This window comes from Hyperolius riggenbachi, chromosome 12, assembly GCF_040937935.1.
Source record: "Hyperolius riggenbachi isolate aHypRig1 chromosome 12, aHypRig1.pri, whole genome shotgun sequence".
Taxonomy (NCBI): Eukaryota; Metazoa; Chordata; class Amphibia; order Anura; family Hyperoliidae; genus Hyperolius; species Hyperolius riggenbachi.
The window spans coordinates 148,883,645-148,911,351 of NC_090657.1; the positions used below are offsets into that span (position 1 = coordinate 148,883,645).

The 27,707-nt window shown below is 42.8% G+C and overlaps 1 protein-coding gene across 1 annotated transcript in view; it reads left to right on the forward strand.

Moving 5' to 3' along the window:
* LOC137542216 (protein-glutamine gamma-glutamyltransferase 5-like) overlaps positions 1-27,707 on the forward strand; it is a 66,495-nt gene that overhangs the window by 20,254 nt on the left and 18,534 nt on the right. The window contains exons 2-9 of the mRNA XM_068263961.1: positions 259-438; positions 608-850; positions 8,543-8,661; positions 19,207-19,335; positions 21,792-21,969; positions 24,482-24,620; positions 27,110-27,213; positions 27,291-27,530. Coding sequence (XP_068120062.1) covers positions 259-438; positions 608-850; positions 8,543-8,661; positions 19,207-19,335; positions 21,792-21,969; positions 24,482-24,620; positions 27,110-27,213; positions 27,291-27,530 — 1,332 coding nt within the window. The remainder of the gene's footprint in view (positions 1-258; positions 439-607; positions 851-8,542; positions 8,662-19,206; positions 19,336-21,791; positions 21,970-24,481; positions 24,621-27,109; positions 27,214-27,290; positions 27,531-27,707) is intronic.

The following is a 27,707-nucleotide window of genomic DNA, read 5'->3' on the forward strand; positions in this document are numbered from 1 at the left end:
TGATATCGGTGGATATGTACCTAAACTGATGCTGTAACTCTAAACATGTACCTAATCTGGTGCTGTAACTTTAAAGATGTACCTACACTGGTGCTGTAACACAGCATGCACCCTAAATATAACCCTAAAAAGTCAATGAAGTGAAACAATGCTGTAAATACGGAATTATAGATAAAAAACAAAACAAAAATGTGATTAATGAATATTTATATAAACTGCCGGTTTGAAAACTAATACAAGTTTATTTTGTCTGCTTAGTTCTGGATGTTGACTTCTCTGACTTCCAGTGCAAGAAAAACAACAGCTTACACCGCACAATAGAAATCAGCGACAGGCGTCTCATCGTCCGCCGAGGACAGCCATTTGCAGTTGCCGTGCACTTCAAAACCAGAGAATTTGAAGAAGGGACAGACAGCATTCTCTGCATAGCTGAGACAGGCAAGTGACTGCAAATTCCTCCCTAGGAAAAACAGTAGAACATCTGTAAACAAAGACATCCCAAACCAAATAAAAGTTTAATATGACACGTTATATAATGCTCAGCCATCACAATGAGGCTTCTCTTTGATCCACCCTGATTCATTTTCTCATGCTGTTTTATTATTAGGCCCGTGGCCTGACCAGCCTTCTGGAACAAAGGTAGTCATTCCTTTAACAAAAGCGTTGAACAGAAGAGCCTGGAGTGCTGCTCTGGAACGGAATGACTCCAGCTCTGTGACCATCGTCATCTTGCCATCACCCAGTGCTATCATTGGGCAATACACTCTAAAAGTCCAACTCGGCAGAGGCAACAGAGCTGCAGTATACCAGCTAGGCACCTTTGTGCTGATCTTCAATCCTTGGTGTCCAGGTATGGCTAAAACTGCAAGAAAACCACTGAACCTAAAAAGATATAAATACATGTAACACCTCCAGAACAGTTTAACTGTAAAGAAATCCTCCAGACACCAATCAAATTCTTTTTAAAGAGAAACTCTGACCAAGAATTTAACTTTATCCTAATCAGTAGCTGATACCCCCTTTTACATGAAAAATCTATTCCTTTTCACAAACAGACCATCAGGGGGTGCTGTATAACTAATATTGTGGTGAAAACCCTCCCACAAGAAACTCTGAGGACCGTGGTACTCCTGGCAGTCTCCTGTCTGTGAACCTTGTTGCATTGTGGGAAATAGCTGTTTACAGCTGTTTCCAACTGCTAAAAAAGCACGCAGCAGCTACATCACCTTCCAGCAGTAAAAATGTCACCATGTAATACATTTCAGAATGTAAATCAGGGATTTAAAAGATTTTACAATGGGCAAACACTGACTAAATCATTTATACATAATTATTGTAAAAATGAAGCACTTTATTATTACATTATTTTCACTGGAGTTCCTCTTTAAGAAATATTTATATTAAATCATATGGATAAAAAAGTTCAGTGACAAAACATTCATAAACTTCTTTTTAGCAGAATGGGTATTGTTAGGCCTATTATATATCATCAGCCTGTTAGGATCAGGGCTAGTTCAGGAACCATATATGTAATACAGTTTATTAGCATTAACTTGCCAGAATTTTCCTCACATAGCACTCCGCTGTCTGCCAGCTCTTCACCGCTGTCTTTTTAAAGTGGACCTGAATTCTTTTCACAGGACAGAAGGATAAGTAGATAAATGTCTGGTGGTTACCTAGCAACATCCAGGATGAGACAAAATATCTGTTATTGATGATTGTGAATGATCACTTAAAGAGAATCTGCATTGTTAAAATCGCACAAAAGTAAACATACCAGTGCGTTAGGGGACATCTCCTATTCCCCTCTGTAACAATTTTGCCGCTCCCCGCCGCATTAAAAGTGGTTAAAAACTGTTTTGAAAAGTTTGTTTATAAACAAACAAAATGGCCACCAAAAGAGGAAGTAGGTTAATGTACAGTATGTCCACACATAGAAAATACATACATACACAAGCAGGCTGTATACAGCCTTCCTTTTGAATCTCAAGAGATCATTTGTGTGTTTACCTTCTGTCCCCTGCAGCTCTCATGCACTGAAGTGTCAGGCTGCTGGTTTCTTGCTGCAAACAGCTCTGCCCTTGTCTATAATTCCTCAGTATGTGAAAGCCCAGCCAGCTCAGAGGACGATTTATCCAGTTTGTAAAAGATAAGAGAGAAGAGAGAAGCTGCCCTAATCTAAATAACACACAGGCAGTGTGCATAGAGGGGCCTGGAGGGGGGAGTGCATAGCAGAACCACAACACTGAAGAACTTGGCAGCCTTCCAGACACAGGACGACAAGTCCAACAGGGGAGAGATAAGCTGATTTATTACAGAGATGGTGATAGTAGAAAGTGCTGCAGTAAGCCAGAGCACATTAGAATGGGTTTTGGAACTTGTAGGATGATAAAAAACAGGATGCAATTTTTGTTACAGAGTCTCTTTAATGTATAAGAAGCACCGCTGTCTCCTCTGTATTTTGTCTGCCAGCTGTTGTCACACCATCTCTTCAGATACTGCACTGCATTCTTCACTCTTTTCTTATATCCTGTCACTTGTTTCTCTGTCTCACTCTTGTATGCATTGCTGTCCTGCTGTCTCTGTGTCACTGTAATGTCTCTGCTGTTTTCTGTTATCTCTCTCTGTTTGTTAGAGGTAATTTGTAATATCCTTGTCTCTCTTTCTCATTGCTCACTGTTTCTCTTCTGGCTTATCTCTCCAGTATTGCTGCTCTTTATTGGCCTGTAGTGGTGAGTGGTCTCTCTCCTCTCCTGTAATGTCTGAAGTATTTTTTTCGCTCCAGTAGAGTATGGTACCGTGACACAACTATTTCTTGCTGCATCATCAGCTCAGTCTCCACGGCTTACTTGGCTCCTCCCCCTCACTAGCCTTCAACTTCCAAAACTCAACTGTTACTTCCCCCCTGCACAAGCCCAGCTTCTCTCTCCTCTTTCCTGCTCATGGGCTCCCCCTAGCGGCACCTGCAGGCTCCCTTTACAGCAGCACTTTCTACAAAAAGTAAATGCATATTTAACCCTTGGTGTGTGTGTCTGTTGCAATGACACACATACAGGGTTACATACATTATTATTATACATATATAACTTGGCCAGAGTATATTGTACATTTTTGTGACATTAAAGCACACCTGAATGGGATGCATATAGACACCATATATATTTCCTTTTAAATAATACTAGTTGCCTGGCAGTCCTGCTGATTTCTTTGGGTTCCTGGTTCAAATCCCAGCCAGGGCACTATCTGCATGGAGTTTGTATGTTCTCCCCGTGTCTGTGTAGGTTTCCTCCGGGCACTCCAGTTTCCTCTCACATCCCAAAAACATACAGATAAGTTGAATAGCTTACCCCTAAATTGGCACTAGACTACGATACATACACTACACCATACATACATAGACATATGCGTATTGTTGGGTTTAGATTGTGAGCCCCTCTGAGGGACAATTAGTAACAAGACAATGGCCTCAATTCACTAAGCTTATCTCCTGTCTCTAATAACTCTTCTGAGGTGTTTCTACAGTTATCACTATGGTGATAACTGTAGAAACAGCTCAGAAGAATTATTAACCCTCCTGGCGGTTTGCAAAAAAATCGCCAGGGGGCAGCAAATCTTTTTTTTTAAATTTTTTTTTTTTTTTTTCATGTAGCGAGACAAAGTCTCGCTACATGATAGCCGCTGCTCAGCGGCATCCCCCCAGCCCCTCCAATCGCCGCCGGCGATCGGAGATCCGGAGATCCCGTTCAAAGAACGGGATCTCCTGGAGGGCTTCCCCCGTCGCCATGGCGACGGGCGGGATGACGTCACCGACGTCATCGACGTCGTGACGTCAGAGGGGACTCCGATCTGCCCCATAGCGCTGCCTGGCACTGATTGGCCAGGCAGCGCACGGGGTCTGGGGGGGGGGGGCGGCCGCGGCGAGAGGAATTGCGGCGGATCGGCGGGTAGCGGCGGCGATCGGGCACTGCACGCAGCTAGCAAAGTGCTAGCTGCGTGCAGCAAAAAAAAAATTATGCAAATCGGCCCAGCGGGGCCTGAGCGGTGCCTTCCGGCGGCATAGCCCGAACTCAGTTCGGGCTTACCGCCAGGAAGGTTAAAGACAGGAGATAAGCTTAGTTAATTGAGGCCATTATAATCTGTACAGCGCTGCAGAAGTTGTTGGCACTATATAAATACTAAATAATAACTTCACTTAGAAGCATCTGATCTTCATGCTTGTTCAGGGTCTATGGCTAAAAGTATTACAGGCAGATTATCAGCCAGACAGCCAGGCAAAAGGTAATAAATATGTCACCCTCCACACCCCACTCACTTCAGTTGTGCTTTAACTGTTCCTCACTGGAACTAACAATTTACCATCCCTACAAACTCAAGGGTGAGTTTATGGGGGAAGTCAGATAATTGGCCAGTATGCTTTATGAGGAAATAAAGAGTATCTGGGGTAAACCCACACAAGATGAAAACATACAAAATAATAAGGCAAGCATGCTAACCACCTAATCACTCACAAAATTATACAAAAGTGATCCTAATAGATTTATTGGTGATGTCTATAAAAGTCCCGGCATGTCTGCAGAAATGGACATGAAATGTATGCATCTTTCTATACAGCCTGCAGTTTTGCTCGCTACCCTTTGTGGGGAAAAAAATGTTAGTTACAGAATATATGGGATAAAGCATTTCAGGTGGCATATCACACCATTATATTTTCTCCATTATCATATGACCCTCCTTTGAAATATAGTCTGGAGCCAGATATTTATAAATTCTACACTTACCTAAAGGATTATTAGGAACACCTGTTCAATTTCTCATTAATGCAGTTATCTAATCAACCAATCACATGGCAGTTGCTTCAATGCATTTAGGGGTGTGGTCCTGGTCAAGGCAATCTCCTGAACTCCAAACTGAATGTCAGAATGGGAAAGAAAGGTGATTTAAGCAATTTTGAGCATGGCATGGTTGTTGGTGCCAGATGGACCGGTCTGAGTATTTCATAATCTGCTCAGTAACTGGGATTTTCCCGCACAACCATTTCTAGGGTTAACTAAGAATGGTGTGAAAAGGGAAAAACATCCAGTATGCGGCAGTCTTGTGGGCGAAAATGCCTTGTTGATTCTAGAGGTCAGAGGAGAATGGGCTGACTGATTCAAGCTGATAGAAGAGCAACGTTGACTAAAATAACCACTCGTTACAACCGAGGTATGCAGCAAAGCATTTGTGAAGCCACAACACACACAACATAAGACCCCACCGAGTCCCACTCATCTCCACTACAAATCGGAAAAAGAGGCTACAATTTGCACAAGCTCATCAAAATTGCACAGTTGAAGACTGGAAAAATGTTGCCTGGTCTGATGAGTCTCGATGGAGTCAGAATTTGGCGTAAACAGAATGAGAACATGGATCCATCATACCTTGTTACCACTGTGCAGGCTGGTGAGGGTGTAATGGTGTGAGGAATGTTTTCTTGGCACACTTTAGTCCCCTTAGTGCCAATTGGGCATCATTTAAATGCCATGGGCTACCTGAGCATTGTTTCGGACCATGTCCATGATTCTGACCATGTCCATCCCTTCATGACCACCATGGCTACTTCCAGCAGGATAATGCATCACAAAGCTCAAATCATTTCAAATTGGATTATTGAACATGACAATGAGTTCACTGTACTAAAATGGCCCCCACAGTCCCCAGATCTCAACCCAATAGAGCATCTTTGGGATGTGATGGAACGGGAGCTTCGTGCCCTGGATGTGCATCCCACAAATCTCCATCAACTGTGCAAGATGCTATCCTATCAATATGGTCCAACATTTCTAAAGAATGTTTTTAGCACCTTGTTGAATCAATGCCACGTAGAATTAAGGCAGTTCTGACACCATATTGTTATGGTGTTCCTAATAATCTTTTAGGTGAGTGTATATGTAAGTGGAAACAATTCTATAAAGAAATTATTTTTAAACTAATTTGGAGCCCCATGTATACCCTGGTAATTGCTTCTCAAAATGTCATAAAAAAAAAAAATAAAGGGTTCATACCTTAAAGCAGAGCTTCCCAACCCTATCCTCAAGGCCCACCAACAGTACATGTTTTGCAGAAAACCACAAACATTCACAGTTGAGGTAATTAGTGTCTCAGCAGAGCCAATTACCTACCTGTGTGCCTTAAAGGACTTCTGAGGCGACGAACATAATCTATTTTTAACCACCTGGGGGTTCTTCCAGCCTCAAGGAGCCATTTCAGTCTTCCTCGGTGTCCCGCGGGCTACCTGTAATGATCTGCAACCCGCCAGCAGGCCGGAGCTTCTGCGCCTGCACTCATGTCCGCGTGTCCACGTCATCTGAGGCGACTGCGCCTGCACACAACTACTGCGCAGGTGCGGTATGCGGCAATAACATGGATGTGCCGGCACTCACGAAGAAGCACCGACCTACCAGTGTGTCGCTGATCATTACGGGAGACCAGTGGGACACTGAAGAGGACCGGAGCTGTGACGAGGGACTGAAATGGCTTCTAGGGGCTGGAGGAAGCCCCAGGTGAGTAAACAAAGATTATATTTGTCACCTCGGAAGTCCTTTAAAACCTTCATGCAAGTTGCAGACTCTTCAGTCTTCTACTTGCTCTAAAAGCATGTCTAATAGTACCTCATGTCACCAGCTTGTCATAAAGTTACCCATAAGTCCCTTTCAAAGCCAGGAGGAGGCAGAAATTGGTCTACTGTAGCTAAAGCGGACCCAAACTAAAAATGATCATGCCTTGCACAATAATTAACATTACATTTTAATATGAAATCCTGTATTATTTTAACTATACAGACAGGGGCGTAACTAGAAATCACTGGGCCCCCCTGCAAAACTTTGAATGGGGCCCCCTCCCCCCCCCTTTTTCTTTCTTCGTGCCCAGATGCCTCAAGAATCACTACAATACACAGTACTTGGGGAGGGGTAGACAGGCTGGGGTAGAGCAGTGCTGCACACAAGACCCTGCTAAACACTGAATAGGGACTGTCTACAAATCTTTGTCTGCAAAACTTTTTCTGATTCCTTATCAATGGCTGAGCAGATGCAGTCAATAGAACAATTGTGCAGAGAGCAGAAAGTGTTTTCTCTCCGTGCCCTTAGTTGTCAGTCTCTCAGGACAGGAAAAGAGACTTCTCCAGCATGGGCCCCCTGCAGCTTCTGGGCCCCCCTGTGGCTGCATCCCTTGCAGGGTCTATTGTTACGCCCCTGTATACAGATATTGTGGTTTATGTTAGAGATTGTAAAATTCTAGACAACAGTTTGCTTTCTTAAAACAGAAATTATTTGCAATAATTCAGATTGGAGTGAGCTCAAGATGTTTCCCAGTGCATCACTGCTGAACTATGCAAATCAACCATTGTTGCCCATAGAAGCTAAACACACCTCCAGATCCACTGGAATGCAATGATGTGTCAGTTTGCTATTTGTACAGAGCCACAATAATCCAACATGCATACAGACTGTTTCGGGCTGATTGATCCTCATCAGTGCATGGCATGGATTAATGTGGCTCTATGGAGTAGGACTTGAAACACCCAGAGGTGTTTCAAAAGAGGTGTAAAATTCTAGACTAAACCCTTAATTCCTACGATCGGTTTGTGGGCTAACTCAGTTAACACCGTATTGCCCCTTCTGTAAGACCACTTATATGAACAGAAATTGCCCTAAAACAATTCATAGAATTTTGTCAGTCTGGGAGCAGAAAATATTAGACTCTTCTGATCCTGAATTTATTCCTATTCTTGACTGAATTGATGATTCTGATTTGACTGTGGTGAGCGGAAGGAGTGGGGATGTTCTGACCGATAGTCTCTCTTTTTCTCTCATCTCTCCTTTCATCTCATCTCTCAATTCATAAAGATTAGAGCAAGTGGTATGAGGACGGGGAATACCACTCCCTTCGAAGTAGCGATAAGCATGCGGATTACAGCTAAGTCAATGGAAGCAGACCTCCCAAGCAGCAGCAGTGAAAGCAGCGCACGGAGGGACTCAGGCAGCTTCTCCTGTTACGACAGCCTAGAGCCAGCCTAGTTCGGGAAATCACCGCACTGCTATCGCAACTGTAAACATTTTTATGAATGAGCACACAGAAGCCTAAAATACCGAATGCGGTGTTTTCCCGCACTGATATTCTTTACCGAACAAACTTTTATGAATGATAGCCATTGTAGGAAAGCAAAAGCACTGTAAAAATCATTTCGAAATTGCTTGCTAAAAATCACTCCAAACTAATTGCTAGCGCTTTTTTGTGTGAAGGAGATCATATATCAAGTCACACACATAAAAGCAACCATTTCATAGCTTTAATCTGGACCATTGCCTTTACTTGACAAGGTTTCAAGATTTGGAAAAGCTCCCAGGAGAATTCAAAGATGTGAAAAACAGGTTGGATTAAAAAAGTATATAACGCACTGTTTTTAACAACCTAACATACTTTTAAGCAATTAGATATATGTGACGATACTTGTTTGAGAGTCTTTAAGTAATTTGTCCGCTGATATCTTGCCTGAACTTGGCAGAGGATGACGTCTTCCTGGAGAATGAAGCCAAGCGCCAGGAATACATCATGAATGACTATGGGTTTGTTTATCAAGGCAACCACAATTGGATTTCTCCCTGTCCGTGGAACTTTGGGCAGGTAACTGGCATGGCTTTTTTCTTTACTTTTAGAAACAACTATTGTATTTAATGGCAACTAGAAATAGCAGTAGTGTATTCATAACTTTAACTCTCACCTCCACATACAGTATAAGACATTCCCCAGAGCATACATGTCAAATTCTGGCCCAAATCTGGCCTGCAAAGCCATAAAATTTGGCCCCAAAGTGGTTTGCCTACTTTGCGTTATGTTTGGCCCCTTCTAGACTACCAGGGGAGCCATGTAAGGGAGAGAGGAGGGAAGGATTAGACATCAGGAAGACATTGGCTGGATAGTGTGGACAATGGCTACATAGTGTAATAGTTAAGTGCTCTGCCTCTGACACAGGAGACCTGGGTTCAACTCTCAGCTTCCTGTTCAGTAAGTCAGCACCTATTCAGAAGTCCCTGGGCTAGACTCCATAACTCTACTACTGCCCACTGAGCGCACCCTAGTGGCTGTTTTGTGTCCGCCAGGAGAAAAGCGCAATATAAATATTATTTGTCTTGTCGAGGAAAGATGGAGGTCACTAGACACCAGGAAACTAGATAACAAGGAACTTTATAAGGGAAGAAGGTGGCCACTAGACATTAAGGTGGGCCTGTGACTTGGTTCCAGTGTTCCATTCCGGACCACTTTGTTTTTGGGTTTGACACCCCTGCCCTAGAGACTTTAAATGTACCTGAAGCAAACAAAACCATAAAAAAATTCATTCAAACTCTTTTGTACTAGGCATGGTAAGTCATGCATGCCCAGTAGAACAAAGCTGCTTGTGCATGAATTTTTTCTGCCCTGCACAAGCGCATTTGACCTTACTCGGGCATTCCCAGTACAGATGAGTAGATTAGTACACAGCCAGGAGTATGGCCAGAGGAAGAGAGTCATACAGAGGAACAGTGGGCTAGAAGAGAATCTGGGAAATTTTCCAAAATTTTATATTTTATCAACCCCTCCCTACCACAGGTTTGCTGTGTTTCCTGGGGAAGCAGCCCTTGCAGCTACAGATTGTCCCAGGGCTGTTCAGGGCTCCAACTATTCACTGTACCTCCCACTGATACAACCCCATCCCATTACAGATAGCAGGTATTCTGGTCACACTTGTTAAAGTGAACCCCAGGTGAGAATGATATGGAGGCTGCCATATTTGTTTCCTTTTAAACAATACCAGTTCATTGGCAGCCCCGCAGATCTATTTGGCTACAGTAGTGTCTAAAGTACATCAGCAAAAACTCGGTATACAGAGGCACCAGAGTAGAGTAAAACGTTTTAAAAACCGCTTAAAAGCAGAGGAGGATGTTAAGGTGGACTCACCTCCCTCTTACAAAAAAGAAAACTCACTTGAGTCTCGATAAAACAGAATTGACAAATAATTTATTCAATTCCACAAATGCAACGCGTTTCGCAGGCGTGACCCCGCTTCCTCAGGCAAAAATGGGATCACAACTCAGTGGGTCAAGCAATAGGTTTAAGCGCCTCTGAAGTACATAAGAAACAAACATGCAGCTAATCTTGCCAGTTCTGACAATATAGTTAGAAACGCCTGATGTCATAAAATGCCTTGGTGATTACCAAAGCCGCCAGACTGGGTTCCCTTGAGAGATTCACCTTATTGGTCTTCCGGGTACATTCAATGAGGAGACATGTACCATTCCAATGTCTACAGTATGCAAGGTGTGGTCGGATGCAAAAAATATCTCTTTTTATATTAATATAATATTTTCCATATACCATTTTTAATATATTTTCTTTATACCATTTTAAAGATGAGAAATATTTTCTTGTGTTGGAAAAATGTCCAATGAGACTGTCAAAACAGGATAGCTGAAAAGGACCAAACTGAAAAACTATATTTGAATATGAAACAGAATCTCAAGTTAAATTTGAATATGAAACAGAATCTTGAGATGAGGAAATGATATGTAAAAATGTGACTTGTATTAATCTGTCTTTGGCAGATTTCAGATTTTTAACATATATTTTTTTCCCAGTCATTGTCACATAGATCGGGGATCTCTTGATTCCACTGTTCTTGGCATCTCATTAAACCCTGGGAATCAGTTTGTAGGAGTTCATAACAGATTGCAGAGAGGGGTTTAATCAGTCTACTTTGTTTTTAAATGGGAAGCCTCCAGGACTAAACCTCTTCCAGGGTTGAAGGCATGCTGTAGTTTAACCACTTGAGGACCACAGTCTTTTCGCCCCTTAAAGAGAACCCGAGGTGGGTTTGTAGAATATTATCTGCATACAGAGGCTGGATCTGCCTATACAGCCCAGCCTCTGTTGCTATCCCAAACCCCCCTAAGGTCCCCCTGCACTCTGCAATCCCTCATAAATCACAGCCACGCTGCTGACAAACAGCTTGTCAGAGCTGGCTGTTTATCTTTATAGTGTCAGTCTGCTGCTCTCCCCGCCTCCTGCAGAACTCCAGTCCCCGCCTGCATCCCTTCCCCCCCTGCTGATTGGAGGGAAGGGACGGGGGCAGGGACCGGAGCTATGCAGGAGGCGGGGGAGCAGCTGAGACTGACACTACAGATGTAAACACAGCATCACAGCACGGCTGTGATTTATGAGGGATTGCAGAGTGCAGGGGGACCTTAGTGGGGTTTGGGATAGCAACAGAGGCTGGGCTGTATAGGCAGATCCAGCCTCTGTATGCAGATAACATTCTTTAAACACACCTCGGGTTCTCTTTAAGGACCAGAGCCTTTTTCTCCATTCAGACCACTGCAGCTTTCACGGTTTATTGCTCGGTCATACAACCTACCACCTAAAGGAATTTTACCTCCTTTTCTTGTCACTAATACAGCTTTCTTTTGCTGCTATTTGATTGCTGCTGCGAGTTTTAGTTTTTATTATATTCATCAAAAAAGACATAAATTTTGGCCAAAAAAAATGACTTTTTTAACTTGCTGTGCTGACATTTTTCAAATAAAGTAAAATTTCCTATACATTTGAGCGCGAAAGTTATTCTGCTACATGTCTTTGATAAAAAAAAACCATTCAGTGTATATTTATTGGATTGGGTAAAAGTTATAGCGTTTACAAACTATGGTGCCAAAAGTGAATTTTCCCATTTTCAAGCATCTCTGACTTTTCTGCGCCCCTGTCAGGTTTCATGAGGGGCTAAAATTCCAGGATAGTACAAATACCCCCCAAATGACCCCATTTTGGAAAGAAGACATCCCAAAGTATTCAGTGAGAGGCATGGTGAGTTCATAGAAGATTTTATTTTTTGTCACAAGTTAGCGGAAAATGACACTTTCTGACAAAAAAAAGAAAAAAAAAAAGTTTCCATTTCTTCTAACTTGCGACAAAAAAAAAATGAAATCTGCCACAGACTCACTATGCTCCTCTCTGAATACCTTGAAGTGTCTACTTTCCAAAATGGGGTCATTTGTGGGGTGTGTTCACTGTCCTGGCATTTTGGGGGGTGCCTAATTGTAAGCACCCCTGTAAAGCCTAAAGATGCTCATTGGACTTTTGGCCCCTTAGCGCAGTTAGGCTGCAAAAAAGTGCCACACATGTGGTATTGCCGTACTCAGGAGAAGTAGTATAATGTGTTTTGGGGTGTATTTTTACACATACCCATGCTGGGTGGGAGAAATATCTCCGTAAATGACAATTGTTTAATTTTTTTTACACACAATTGTCTATTTATAGAGATATTTCTCCCACTCAGCATGGGTATGTGGAAAAATACACCCCAAAACACATTATACTACTTCTCCTGAGTACGGCGATACCACATGTGTGGCACTTTTTTGCACCCTAACTGCGCTAAGGGGCCCAAAGTTCAATGAGTACCTTTAGGATTTCACAGGTCATTTTGAGAAATTTCGTTTCAAGACTACTCCTCACGGTTTAGGGCCCCTAAAATGCCAGGACAGTATAGGAACCCCACAAATTACCCCATTTTAGAAAGAAGACACCCCAAGGTATTCCGTTAGGAGGATGGTGAGTTCATAGAAGATTTTTTTTTTGTCACAAGTTAGCGGAAATTGATTTTAATTGTTTTTTTTCACAAAGTGTCATTTTCCGCTAACTTGTGACAAAAAATAAAATCTTCTATGAACTCACCATACTCCTAACGGAATACCTTGGGGTGTCTTCTTTCTAAAATGGGGTCATTTGTGTGGTTCCTATACTGCCCTGGCATTTTAGGGGCCCTAAACCGTGAGGAGTAGTCTTGAAACCAAATGTCGCAAAATGACCTGTGAAATCCTAAAGGTACTCATTGGACTTTGGGCCTCTTAGCGCACTTAGGGTGCAAAAAAGTGCCACACATGTGGTACCGCCGTACTCAGGAGAAGTAGTATAATGTGTTTTGGGGTGTATTTTTACACATACCCATGCTGGGTGGGAGAAATATCTCTGTAAATGACAATTGTTTGATTTTTTTTTACACACAATTGTCCATTTACAGAGAGATTTCTCCCACCCAGCATGGGTATGTGTAAAAATACACCCCAAAACACAATACACAGCTTCTTCTGAGTACGGCGATACCACATGTGTGACACTTTTTTGCAACCTAGGTGCGCTAAGGGGCCTAACGTCCTATTCACAGGTCATTTTGAGGCATTTGGATTCTAGACTACTGCTCACGGTTTAGGGCCCCTAAAATGCCAGGGCAGTATAGGAACCCCACAAGTGACCCCATTTTAGAAAGAAGACACCCCAAGGTATTCTGTTAGGAGTATGGTGAGTTCATAGAAGATTTTTTTTTTGTCACAAGTTAGCGGAAAATGACACTTTGTGAAAAAAAACCAATACATATCAATTTCCGCTAACTTGTGACAAAAAATAAAATCTTCTATGAACTCATCATACACCTAACAGAATACCTTGGGGTGTCTTCTTTCTAAAATGGGGTCACTTGTGGGGTTCCTATACTGCCCTGGCATTTTAGGGGCCCTAAACCGTGAGGAGTAGTCTTGAACCCAAATGTCTCAAAATGACCTGTGAAATCCTAAAGGTACTCATTGGACTTTGGGCCCCTTAGCACAGTTAGGCTGCAAAAAAGTGTCACACATGTGGTATCGCCGTACTCAGAAGAAGTAGTATAATGTGTTTTGTGGTGTATTTTTACATATAACCATGCTGGGTGGGAGAAATATCTCTGTAAATGACACATTTTTGATTTTTTTTTACACACAATTGTCCATTTACAGAGAGATTTCTCCCACCCAGCATGGGTATGTGTAAAAATACACCACAAAACACATTATACTACTTCTCCTGAGTATGGCGATACCACATGTGTGACACTTTTTTGCAGCCTAGGTGCGCTAAGGGGCCCAATGTCCTATTCACAGGTCATTTTGAGGCATTTGTTTTCTAGACTACTCCTCACGGTTTAGGGCCCCTAAAATGCCAGGGCAGTATAGTAACCCCACAAGTGACCCCATTTTAGAAAGAAGACACCCCAAGGTATTCCATTAGGGGTATGGTGAGTTCATAGAAGATTTTATTTTTTGTCACAAGTTAGTAAAAAATGACACTTTGTGAAAAAAACAATAAAAATCCAATTTCCGCTAACTTTTGACAAAAAATAAAATCTTCTATGAACTCATCATACACCTAACAGAATACCTTGGGGTGTCTTCTTTCTAAAATGGGGTCACTTGTGGGGTTCCTATACTGCCCTGGCATTTTACGGGCCCAAAACTGTGAGTAGTCTGGAAACCAAATTTCTCAAAATGACTGTTCAGGGGTATAAGCATCTGCAAATTTTGATGACAGGTGGTCTATGAGGGGGCAAATTTTGTGGAACCGGTCATAAGCAGGGTGGCCTCTTAGATGACAGGATGTTTTGGGCCTGATCTGATGGATAGGAGTGCTAGGGGGGTGACAGGAGGTGATTGATGGGTGTCTCAGGGGGCGGTTAGAGGGGAAAATAGATGCAATCAATGCACTGGGGAGGTGATCGGAAGGGGGTCTGAGGGGGATCTGAGGGTTTGGCCGAGTGATCAGGAGCCCACACAGGGCAAATTAGGGCCTGATCTGATGGGTAGGTGTGCTAGGGGGTGACAGGAGGTGATTGATGGGTGTCTCAAGGTGTGATTAGAGGGGGGAAATAGATGCAAGCAATGCACTAGCGAGGTGATCAGGGCTGGGGTCTGAGGACATTCTGAGGTGTGGGCGGGTGATTGGGTGCCCGCAAGGGGCAGATTAGGGTCTAATCTGATGGGTAACCGTGACAGGTGGTGATAGGGGGTGATTGATGGGTAATTAGTGGGTGTTTAGAGGAGAGAAGAGATGTAAACACTGCACTTGGGAGGTGATCTGATGTCGGATCTGCGGGCGATCTATTGGTGTGGGTGGGTGATCAGATTGCCCGCAAGGGGCAGGTTAGGGGCTGATTGATGGGTGGCAGTGACAGGGGGTGATTGATGGGTGGCAGTGACAGGGGGTGATTGATAGGTGACTCGGACACTGGGACCACCAGGGCAGGAGGCAGCCAGTATAATAGGCTTTGTATACATTACAAAGCCTATTATACTATGTACATGCGGCGATCCGGGTGCTAGTAACCCGCCGGCGCTTCCGAACGGCCGGCGGGTTACTACGAGCGGTGGGCGGAGCGAGTCCCCGGCGGCTGATCGCGTCACGAATGACGCGATCGCCGCATAGCCACTCCCGCAGCCGCCCCCGCCGATGGGCGTATTGCGGTCGTTTGGGCCCGGACTTTGCCGCCGCCCATCAGCTGGGGGCGGTCCTCAAGTGGTTAAGGTACCGGATGAGCATTTTGTTAGAGAGTACAGTTTTAATTCGTGAATTTAATTCCTCACCGACTAGGTATTGAAGCTATCTAATTCCTTGTTTGGCCCATATTATCGGGTTTGGGATGTGTTGGAAAATAGTTTAGGATTGTCCCAGAGTGGGGAAGTACATATATTGTTTTTCTTCGGGTTTCAGTATGGTAAATGTAATACTGTGGGTTGTTATTTTTTTTTAAATGTCTGCAAAATTAAAACTTCTCTTGAATGAAAAAAAATTATGCTAAAAAAACTTCTTTTGAATGAAAACAAAAAACAACACAGCATAACACTACCCCATCCCCTTTTAACAAAACGTTCTTTTCTTCCCTTTCCTTTTCTTTCTCTCCCTTTCTCAATATGCTTCCTCTGATGACTCCTCGGAGTAGATCATTTCATATCTTCTTGCTCCATGGGGTCTCAAGATTCTGTTTCATATTCAAATTAAATTCGAGATTTTGTTTTATATTCAAATTCAATGCGAGATTCTGTTACATATTCAAATTCAACTCGAGATTCTATCTAATATTTAAATTCAACTCGAGATTCTGTTTCTGTAAGGATCCGCTGGGCTGCCTGCGCAGGCTGGCAACCTTTTGACCACTGTTCAGGTCTGCATTCTGCAGGTCTCTGGAAGAGAGACCTTTTGTCAGTATTGAAGCTTGCTGCTGAGGAATTTGCATATGTTTGTCATGCAGATTGCCTAGCCACATCCTTTGTAGGCTTGCTCTATAAATACTATGTGATATCACAGACCTGGGCTGGTCATAAGAGTTAGTTCCTGTGTAACACTCGCCTGGAGTGTCAGCCTTGCTCTTTGTTTGAAGATTAGCCTAGAGTATTCCTGGGACTGCACTGGGCAGGTTTCCCTAGTGCAGTTAGGATTGCATTATTTGTATTGCCTGTCTATCTGTCTGTGGGGTGCTAACCAGAGCAGCGGTTGTTGCTGGTAGGCCCTTCTGTTCTGTTGTTGCCTTACTTGGATCGCACTCGCTCTGACGGAAAGAGAAGTGGATCGTATCTCTTACGTTTTCCTGTTTCCGTGTATCTGTCTTGTCTGCTACGAACGCTTGCTGGAGGCTCGGTGAGGTAACCGTTAAGCAAGCGCTCGCGTCCTCTGTTTTATGTTTGTCTGTCGGTGGTTAGTTAGGCGTGCTTGTCCCTGTTGTGCTTATCACGCGGGGTCCGCGCATAAACCCGTGCACTGTTGCGAATGAGTGCGGTGTTTGCGTTTAGTTAGCGTTTGTTATTTTCCTTATCTTCTCTTTGTATGATTTGCTGTGCCTTTGCTACTCTCGTGTTCTGCCTTGCTGTAGCCTTGTGTCACCTCTGGCAATCGCCTCTCTCGCGATTGCGTTCCTACTTCATATCTGCTGTTGTGTATGCACCGTCGCGGGTTGGCGACTAGTTTGGTGCACACACATACATTCTGTCCCTGTGCTCATTCTCTTCCGCAATCGCTTCTCTTGCAATTGCGTTCTCACTTGGTTTCTTCTGTTGTGTGTCCACCGTCGCAGGTGGCGGCTAGATTGGTGGACAAACATACATTCCTCATCTGTGCTTATTCGGTCTTGTGTCGCTGTTAGCAATCGCCATCTCCGGCGATTGCCTTCTCGCTTTGTCTTCCTGGTTGTGTGTTCATCGTCGCAGGGCGGCGACTAGTTTGGTGAACACACATACCCTCTGTCGCTTTGATCTCTCTCTTTCAGGGCTATCTTGCCCTGCGTTTCTTCCCTTCGTACAATTCCTGTCTGGCGTGTGTGGCAGGGCAGAGGAGCTGTTCCTCTGCACTCCACAGCTCCCCCTGTCGACAGGAATTTCCCTCTACAGGTGCATTGCACCTTTTGCTGGGTTCCCGCAAATTATACGCTTGTGGAGGATTTCCGCAGTGTCGACGTGCGCTGATCACGGAGAGAATTCCACAATCGTTACAGTTTCATATTCAAATTAAATTTTTCATTTTGGTCCTTTTCAGCTCTCCTATTTTAACAGAAAGAAGTAAAAAGTACAAGAAAATGTTTCCCAGCTTTAAAATGGTATAAGGAAATATTATATTCATATAAAAAGGGAGATATTTTTAAGTCCACCTACGTGTTTGAGTGCATCCAACCACACCTTGCATACTGTAGACATTGGAATGGTAAATCTCATCACTGGATGTACCCTGTAAGACCAATAAGGTGAATCTCTCAAAGGAACCCAGTCTGGCGGCTTCAGTAATCACAGAGGCTTGTTTGGCCCATATTATCGGGTCTGGAATTTGTTGGAAATGTAATAGGTTGGGATTGTCCCAGAGGGGTGTGTGTGGAGATATACATATATATTTATTTATTTTAGATTTCAGTACGGTAAATTTAATATTGTGGGTTTCTTTTTTTTAATTTCTGCAAATAATGTGGGTGTCACTTATGAAGTAAATAATGGACAGCATAAACCTGAGAGCTACAAAAAGAGTCACACCAAATTCAAGCATTAAAATGTAAAATGTGCTTAAAGGATACCTTAGCATATATGAAAATTTAAGAACGGGGAGAGCAGGCATGTGCAGTGGGAACGCCTGATGGCCACCACTCCCTCCCATTCTCCTCCTTCCCACTCCATTACCGCATACCAATACCCTAAACTTACTTCAGGGTCAGAGAGGTCGCGGCTTACTGCATTGGCGCATGCGTGTCCTTGATCACACCCCTGCGGCCGGGAGCGCTCTGTGCATGCACGCTATGTCACAACTACGTAGCACCAGGCCTGGATTAGACTTAGCCCTCCATGAACCTACAACCACCCGCCAAACCTTACTTCCCTTGTGGGTCATCGGTAGCCACAGGTGTTCCTTAGTATTAGGAAGCCAGAGTATTAAATAGCTAAAGGTGTCCCCAAATATATGGTAGCAGGAGGTTCCCCCGACTAAAGGTAGATCTGGTGAGTGAAATGTCAAGACCCGGGTGAGTAACCTCTCATTTGCACTCCGCTTGTGATTCTGCGTAGGCAAGGAAAGAGGGAGGCACATGGCGAGGGGAGTGGGCCGCCTTTCCATCATCAGCCGCCTGTAGACACGTGCCTGCAGTGCCTTATGGTAACTGCATTGCGCCTGACAATGTAATCATATTGCTACTGATGTAGATTTACTCGCCATAATGCAAGGCATGCTGTGCAGTACTGACAGACTGGGTTCTAGTCACAATGAGCCCTGGGCAGAAATTAAATGGCGCCCCCTGAACAGCACCTACCCCAAGCGGCATTGGGTGGCTATTTTCTTTCTGAACACCCCCCCTTCCCTAGAAAGGTATCAGGTGTTCCCTTCACCTTCAAGTGAATAGTGGTCCTTGGGGCCTTGGGTATTGGCAGCAAAGCAAACTCACCTGCCAAGGCTAGCAAACTCATCCTTCAGTCTTTGTGCTTCAGACTTTATCCTGCTGAGGTGGCTCTTCTCAGTGACCAGGCAGCATGTACATACTCATAATCATGTAACTGCTCGTTTTACCCCTATGGAAGCACTGGCCCTGGATATTGTGCACTTTTACAGCTGCATACTTTTCATTGACTGTATGCTTCCCTGTATGCCTCGCATCATGCATGTAATGTACGATGCAACTTTTCCCTTCTGATACAACGATTCTGCTCTGAAATGGAATGCAATGCCCCAGTGTGGACCTAACCTTAGGGTTCAATGAGTAATCCCCGGGGCTCAAGAGAAAAAAAACAAGTGTGTTTTGCTCCCTTGCCTTAAACAATTTCATATTGTACACTAAAAATGACATGACCTTATGACATCAATCATCTTTTACAGTTTGAAGAGGACATCTTGGATATAAGCTTAAAGATGCTTGACAAGAACTTAAACTACCTAGATGATGCATTTAAAGATTTATCTTGTAGAAATAGTCCTGTATACATCAGCCGAGTAGTGTGTGCCATGGTAAGTATGCGTTTCCACTAAGTAAACTAGTTATGTTATAAACCAATAAACCAATACAGCTCTTTATTTAGTATTTGCATAGCATGGACATTTTCTGCAGCACCTTAAAGAGTATATCATCTCGTCACTGACTGTCCTCAGATTAGTTCACAATCTACCGTAATTCTTAGCCAAGTCATATGTTCATCATAGTCATAATGTGCTGGCCCAAATCTGAACTGAGACCAGGGTACTATCCACTATGCCACCATACCACTCACCTGTTTGTACACTTGGGGCCATATGCAATTCACTTTTTCACCTGACTTTTCTCCCATGAGATAATTTTTCATCTTCGATTTAAAATAACTTCTCAGCACTTTTCAACTAAAAAAGTACCAAAAAGTAGGTGAGAAAGTACTATCAAAATTATTTTGAGTATTTCCTTGCTTTCTGGTGGCTTAAAATGCATTTTATTGACAAGTTTAAAAATATCACCTAGGAGAAAACTCAGGTGAAAAAGTGAATTGCATATGGCCCTTGGTCTTGATTTAAGAAGAGTAGAGAGCAGTGGAGAACCCAATAATTTAAATAAAGTTTTATTTAAACAAAATTGTTTATTAGGTGGCAAAAAATGCAGTCTTCACTTGGATCATACCAAAGCAGTAGGTAGAATTAATGAGACAGCTCTGAACTAGAACATCTCCTCATGCGGTATTCTCAAAGACTCCTTTTTTTCAAAAGCACTAGAATCTATCCAAAGATTCTGAACATTACTTCTATAAATAGAGGGATCAGTTGATATCCAGATAACTGCCACTTTTACCCCAGAAATAATGGCACTCTTCTGGCGATCAGCTGATTGGCACTATCGTAAATAAGTCGGGCCCTTAGAATTGCAAATTACTGAGACGCATATTTGCATGCTTTCAATACAGTCACAATTTTCATTATGTGTCCTTTTTTCCCTCTCTCCTTTACCTCCAGATTCCATTTATAAAGTAATGATTGGGACTATAACACTAACTAAGCAAAATATCAAAAAGCAAAGACCCTAATCCAGCTAACATTGTCTCCTAAGTTCTCTCCATGGAGATAATTTTTCAGAACTTAGCAAATTATAAAATAAAAAAAAAGTGTTTTCAAACTTATTTAGAATATTTTCTTCCTTGGTGCAGGGGGGATAAAGCAGTGCCCAAAGGTATAAACAATTAGATTAAAAACAACTACCGGAGGTGGCTTACCTCAATAAATGCAACTTCATATAGAAAACAGGCCCTCTCTGCTCGGCTATTTTCAGTGTTTGCCACTATTATTTGGCCTGAGGAAGTGGGCTCAGATGCATGAAACGTGTTGCTAACGCATAATAAATGTAATCTCTATATCAAGTTGTCTTTATTGAGGTAAGCCACCTCCTTTTTCAACTTTTAGTTGTTGTTAATCTAACTTTATATACCTCTGGGCTACTCTTTCACCCTCCTTTGGAAGGGTGTTTTGGGTCCCACCTTACGCAGCCACAGTCAGTAACTTGTGTTTTCTCTATAAGAGAGCGACCGCTTCCAGCACTTCCTGGACACCCGAGTTGAGATGGGGTTGTGAATCTCCACCTGCCTTACGTGGTTGGTTGCCCCCCAGTGCAGCCCACCTTTGTGACTTCTATTTTCTACTTCTCTACATAATTCTCGTGTTGGTGACATATTGAGCTATTTGGGCTCCGGTTGTTCTGTGCTGTCCTTTTCAAAATGTACAGCCATCTTCTCTTTGTTATTGCTTGGTGGCCACTTTGAAGATATTTAATTGCTAAGGTTTGAAAATATCTCCTTAGAGAAAACTCAGGAGATAAGTTTTAGAATATGGGGCAAATATTTCTTAACCAGCTGAGCGGTCTGGACGAGCTCAGCTCGTCCAACACCGCCAGCGGCTGCCGCTCAGGCCCTGCTGGGCCGATTTTAATGAAATAAAAAGCAGCACACGCAGCCGGCACTTTGCCAGCCGCGTGTGCTGCCTGATCGCCGCCGCTCTGCGGCGATTCGCCGCGAGCAGCGGCGAAAGAGGGTCCCCCCAGCCGCCTGAGCCCAGCGTAGCCGGAACAAAAAGTTCCGGCCAGCGCTAAGGGCTGGATCGGAGGCGGCTGACGTCAGGACGTCGGCTGACGTCGATGACGTCACTCCGCCCGTCGCTATGGCGACGATATAAGCAAAACAAGGAAGGCCGCTTATTGCGGCCTTCCTTGTTTATTCTGGGCGCCGGAGGCGATCGGAAGATCGCCTCCGGAGCGCCCTCTAGTGGGCTTTCATGCAGCCAACTTTCAGTTGGCTGCATGAAATAGTTTTTTTTTTATTTAAAAAAAACCCTCCCGCAGCCACCCTGGCGATTTAATCAGAACGCCAGGGTGGTTAAAGGACACTTCAATATCTCAGTTTCCTATAAATTTCATGATGTTGCAACCTGTATAATGTACACAATTTAATCTCTAGGTAAACTCTAATGATGATAACGGAGTTCTACAAGGAAACTGGAGTGAGGATTATAAAGATAGTGTCAGCCCTTCTTCATGGAATGGGAGTGTTGCCATTTTAAGAGAATGGCTGAAGACAGATTGCCATCCCGTCAAATATGGCCAGTGCTGGGTCTTTGCTGCAGTGATGTGCACAGGTAACAACAAAACCAGAGAAGTCAGAGGTCTTCAGTGGGTTCCACCATTAGGCCATGGAGAGTGCATACCTTATAAACCATCTTTTTCTTTAGTGGTACAAGATTGGAGAGTTTGTGTGTATAAAACAGCCTGTCAGTGTGTGAAGTGGCAAGCACCTGCACTGAGAATAGCAATTCTTCTTACTGATTTTGCCTCTTGGACCAAATCAAATTAAATAAGACAAGAGACTAGAGATAAGAAATACATTTTAATCTTCTTCTGTTTTATGTAGTTTTGTTTATCTCTTCTAAAATTGTGATTGTGCAGCTTTTAAGTTTTCCCGCCCTTCTTTAACCGTTGTAATTCTGTATAAAAACAAAGGTTCTGAACATCATATCCAAAGCTATTCCATTGTCTTCTTCTTAACATGTAGGTTGCGAAGGAACTTGAGTCAAACAGTATTTATGGTAAAATAGACAGAGCCTATAATGACGGACACTATCTCCATGAGGATAGATGGGTGTGGGGTCGCAGGGTTATATACATTAGTTGTCCTGAAGTCATCAGGCAAAGAAAGCCACTCCCGTCCCCCTCCTCGCCAGTGGCCAAGACTGCTGAAGGTCTTCGGAATCCTCCGCCTGTGTGGCTGTGTGGCCAATCAGGTGGCTGCCGAGCTGGGGGCAGGCTGTGTCGATGCAGGTGGGAGTGAGCACAGAGCCCTGGATGTGTTTTAAAAAAATTGACAGGGCCCGTTTGGGAAGGAGGTAGAGCAATCACCTGTCTGGATTAATTATGTCAGGACATGTGAATATTTTGCCTCCATGCCCCACCTCCATCATCAATCATTACAGGCTCTGTCTATTACAATGTAGGTACTCTTTAACTATAGAGCTGAACTTAACCCCTTCCCGACCACCTAACGCCAATAGGCGTCGGGAAGGTGGCGCCGAAAGGCATCAAGAGCAATGAGCGGGGATTTCGGGGGATTTCACCCCGCTGAGTGATGGAGCGGAGCTCTGTGTTCATTCTGCCAAGCTGCGGCTTGCTGGCTGTTAACAGTGAATACAATTTTTTTTTTAAAGTTTGTTTACATTTGTACAGCACAGCGATGTACGGGGACACTTAGCTGTCTCTCCGAGCAGCTTCCATCCACTGAAATCCCTATCATAGGCAGAAGAGAATAAGCTATGCGATCGCCACCTATGGTCAATTTAGGGGGGAAAAGGGGGAGGGAGAGTTAAGTATAGTAATTTTTTTTAAAAGCCTCTTTTTTTTACATTAAATAAAACGATCGCAGCAGTGATCAGACACCACAACAAGGGAGGCCTATAAGTGACAAGTAAAGGAAGCAAGATTCTCTTGTGTGCTAAGTTATATGGCTCTACAGCGAGTAGTTTAAGCTGCATTGGCCTGAATTCTAAATAATCGCCTGGTCACTAGGGAGGTGTAAGCCTGCGGTCCTCAAGCAGACATGGTCACCCCCATAGCTGGGCAAGCAGTATTTTAAAAAATGAATAATGATTTTACTCACTTCCTCTTTTTATATTTTATTTATTTATTGTATTTATAAAGTGCAATATTACGCAGCACTGTACATTAATGTTACAAACAATATTTAGGGGTGGCATACAGCAATAAGACCAAACAGGAAAACAAGAAAAAACAGATCGCGCAGCACAATATGAGTACCAGGTAATGCTTAGCCACTGGATGGGAGCATGGAGATTAGGCCAGTTGAGTTCACTCAGATCCATAGGATGGGTGTATGGTAATGGAGGTGCGTGAACAGGTAGGAGACATAAGGAGGACCCTGCCCAAAGGCTCACAATCTAGAGGGAGAGGTGAAGACACAAAAGGTAGGGGACCAGAGTTCAGAGCACTGGGGGGGGGGGGTAGGCCAGAGTAAAAAGGTGAGTTTTGAGGGCCTTCTTGAAGATGTTGAAGGAGAGGGAAACACTAATTGGGGGAGGTAGAGAGTTCCATAGTGTTGAAGCAGCTCTTGAGAAGTCCTGGAGGTGTGCATGGGATTGGGTGATGCGGGGTACATATTATATTAAAAAAAGTTTTATAATAAAAACAAATGTTTATATTGTACACGTTTGTTAACAGCTTGCAAAACTGCAATTTGCAAGCGGTCAGAAAAAATACTTACAATATAAAGAGCCGCTTTCATTAATTGTGCGTAAATTAAACCCCCGGGGGCCGATGAGGCTTGGTTTCACAAGTCCACATTTAGCTAATTCTGGATAAAGAATTATTGATCACATTGCCAGCATTTTGTGGAAACGCATGGCTTCATTGAAAAGGCAGGGGTGACCATAAGGGGAGAGGTTTCCTAAATGAACTGCCGTTTATTATCACTTATACAGCCAGCTGTTAGCAAGATTATTCTTCTGTTCTAACAAATGAGAGATGAATAATGCTACTTAGATGTCTTTAGAGATGTCTATTAAGCTACCTTTACACTCAAGTATACTGAGTGTATTTTTGCAATAACTTCAATGTCTTTTCTATCACTTTTGTCTCTTTCAGTGATGAGATGTTTAGGTATTCCAACACGAGTCATAACAAACTTTGATTCGGCTCATGATACTAATGGTAATCTGATTATTGATGAATATTATGATTCAACTGGCAAGAAGCTCCCCCAGGAAAGCCATGACAGCATCTGGTAAGAGAAAAAAACTGGACACAAATTTCTTGAAGCAATCATAGTTATTGATTTTGTATAGCGTTAACTTTTCCTATCACAATGTAAAAATAAATGGTATAACATACAACTTTATAACATGGACAAATAAGAGAAGTTTATGTAAACCAGTTTTTATACTTGGTAACCAAACCCCAGGAGGTTCTCATTTTGGACTCGGGGGTTACGTAAACTCTGTGGAATGCTGTCATCTGCCAAATATGCCAGGTGGGGGGACAGGGCTTCCTTGGCACTGGACTTAATGCAGACCTTTTTAATTAACCCCTATATTTTGATAGAGTGTAATACCTTATCTATTGTGTAAAATACCTGAAAAGGTGTGTGTGGGCCACACTGCACCCCTTCCTCTACTTTAATGGCTAGCTGCTCCAAGGTAAAATGAACGTTTGCATAGAGGATAGAGTCCTTTCCGATAGGATGACCCCAGTGCGATGGAAGGGTCTAGTATGAAACTTTTTGCATGCAAATAGTTTTGGAAGCTAACATCCTTCATTAGTGTAAACTGTAGCATCAGTTTCAGATGCAATAGGGTGCATTTATTTGATTAAAAATGTTCTGCATACCATCTTGCTGTTAAATCATTCATATGGCTAGGGAACTGGCTAATGGACAGAAAACAAAGAGTTGTGGTCAATGGATCATACTCAAAATGGGAGACTGTTAGCAGTGGGGTCCCACAGGGGTCTGTACTGGGTCCAGTGCTCTTCAATTTATTTATTAATGACCTAGTAGATGCAGTAGTGAGCAATGTTGCTATTTTTGCAGATGATACAAAATTGTGCAGAATCATCAACTCTCAGGAAGATAGTGTCATATTGCAACAGGATCTGGATAGGATGGCTATATGGGCACATACATGGCAGATGAAATTCAATGTTGACAAATGTAAAGTCATGCATTTTGGTCGTACCAACGGTCTAGCACCATACAAAATAAATGGGATACAGTTGGGGACATCAAACTTGGAGAAGGACTTAGGAGTACTCATCGACAACAAGTTAAATAATCGTACTCAATGCCAAGCCGCTGCAGCTACAGCTAACAAAATTTTGGGATGCATTAAAAGGGAAATAAAAACTCGAGATGCTAGCATAATATTGCCCCTGTTTAACTCTCTAGTAAGGCCACATCTGGAATTCAGTTCTGGGCACCACATTACAAAAAAGATATTGCAGTTTTAGAGCAGGTGCAGAGACGAGCTACAAAATTGATACATGGGATGGAAGGTCTCGCTTACCAAGAAAGGTTAGATAAACTGGGTTTATTTAGTCTAGAGAAAAGACGCCTTAGAGGAGATCTAATTAACATGTATAAATACATCAGAGGGTAATATAATAGCTTGGCGGATGAGCTTTTTGTCCCTAGGCCTTCTCAAAGGACTAGAGGACATGATCTGCGCATGGAGGAAAAAACGTTTTAGCCATTTATTTAGGAAAGGGTTCTTTACAGTAAGAGTGATTAAGATGTGGAATGCATTGCCACAGGAAGTAGTTATGGCAAACTCTATACCTGCATTTAAAGGAGGCTTAGATGCTTTCCTTGCGTTGAAAGACATCCATGGCTACAATTACTAGGTTATGCCTAATGATGTTGATCCAGGCATTTTATCTGATTGCCATCTGGAGTCGGGAAGGAATTTTTCCCTTTTGGGGCTAATTGGACCATACCTTGTGGGGTATTTTTCGCCTTCCTCTGGATCAACAGGGATATATGAGGGAGCAGGCTGGAGTTGTACTTTGTACTGGTTGAACTCGATGGACGTATGTCTTTTTTCAACCAAAATAACAATGTAACTATATGCAGCCTGGTTTTGGATGCGTTTCCATTTCTCACTCTTCTGTACAAATACCTCATCATGCTAGACTCATGAAAAATTATTTTTTTTGGGGGGGGGGGGGGTGGAGAATAGGGATAATTGATCCAATTTTTAGATTGAATATGATGTTGTATATGGCTGTTTAATACAGGCTATTTATAACACATGAATGGGATTCCCTTGTTGAGCCTCTGAGGAAGCCTTGATGCCATAAAATATGTATCAGGCGTTTTGAGTAATGCTCGCCAGAGGTAGCCTAAGGCTCCTTTTACATAGGAGAATAGGGATAATTGATCCAATTTTTAGATTGAATATGATGTTGTATATGGCTATTTAATATAGGCTATTTATAACACTTGTGTGATTTTGTTGTCAGCACATTCAACTATGTAAAGAATGAAATATTTAATAAGCATATTTCATTCATCCAGATCTAGGATGTTTTATTTTTGTGTTCCCTTTATTTTTTTGAGCAGTGTATTAAAAAGCTTACTTGCTTTACACCTATATTGCCCTTGGATGTATTTATACATGTTAATTAGGTCAACACTAAAGCTACTTACAATTTTTTATCCTGTGAGTGACACTGCTGGGACTCAAATTTCCAAATTCTGATGGTGGATTTTTCACTTAGGAATTTCCATGTGTGGTGTGAGTGCTGGATGGAGAGAAGGGATTTGCCTCCAGGCTATGGAGGATGGCAGGTACTAGATCCAACCCCACAGGAAACAAGTGATGGTAAGAACGGTCACTGGCATTGCTGATATTTACACAATATGTATGTATTAAGACTAAAAGCCATTGTATTCCACTAGGAATTTATTGCTGCGGACCTGCTTCTGTCAAAGCCATCAAAGAAGGGGAGGTCCACCTAAACTATGATGGTCCATTCATCTTCTCCATGGTAAATGCAGATTGTGTGTCTTGGACTTTATATGGAACAAAAAAAGAAAAGCTTTTCCGAGACCCACATCGAATTGGAAGTCAAATTAGTACAAAGTGTGTAGGAGCGGACGAACGAGACGACATCACTGACAGCTACAAATATGAAGAAGGTAAGATCAAGAAGAGATGTTTGCTAGTTCTTTTTATAGCATGAAGTCTTATAGACATTATTATGGTCATAGCTTATTAATTGAACTTGAGCACATTTCTCTACCATTGTCTACATTTTTACCATCGCAGTGAAATCAATCTTGCTAAACAGTTGATTTACCAGCCTGCTAGGCACC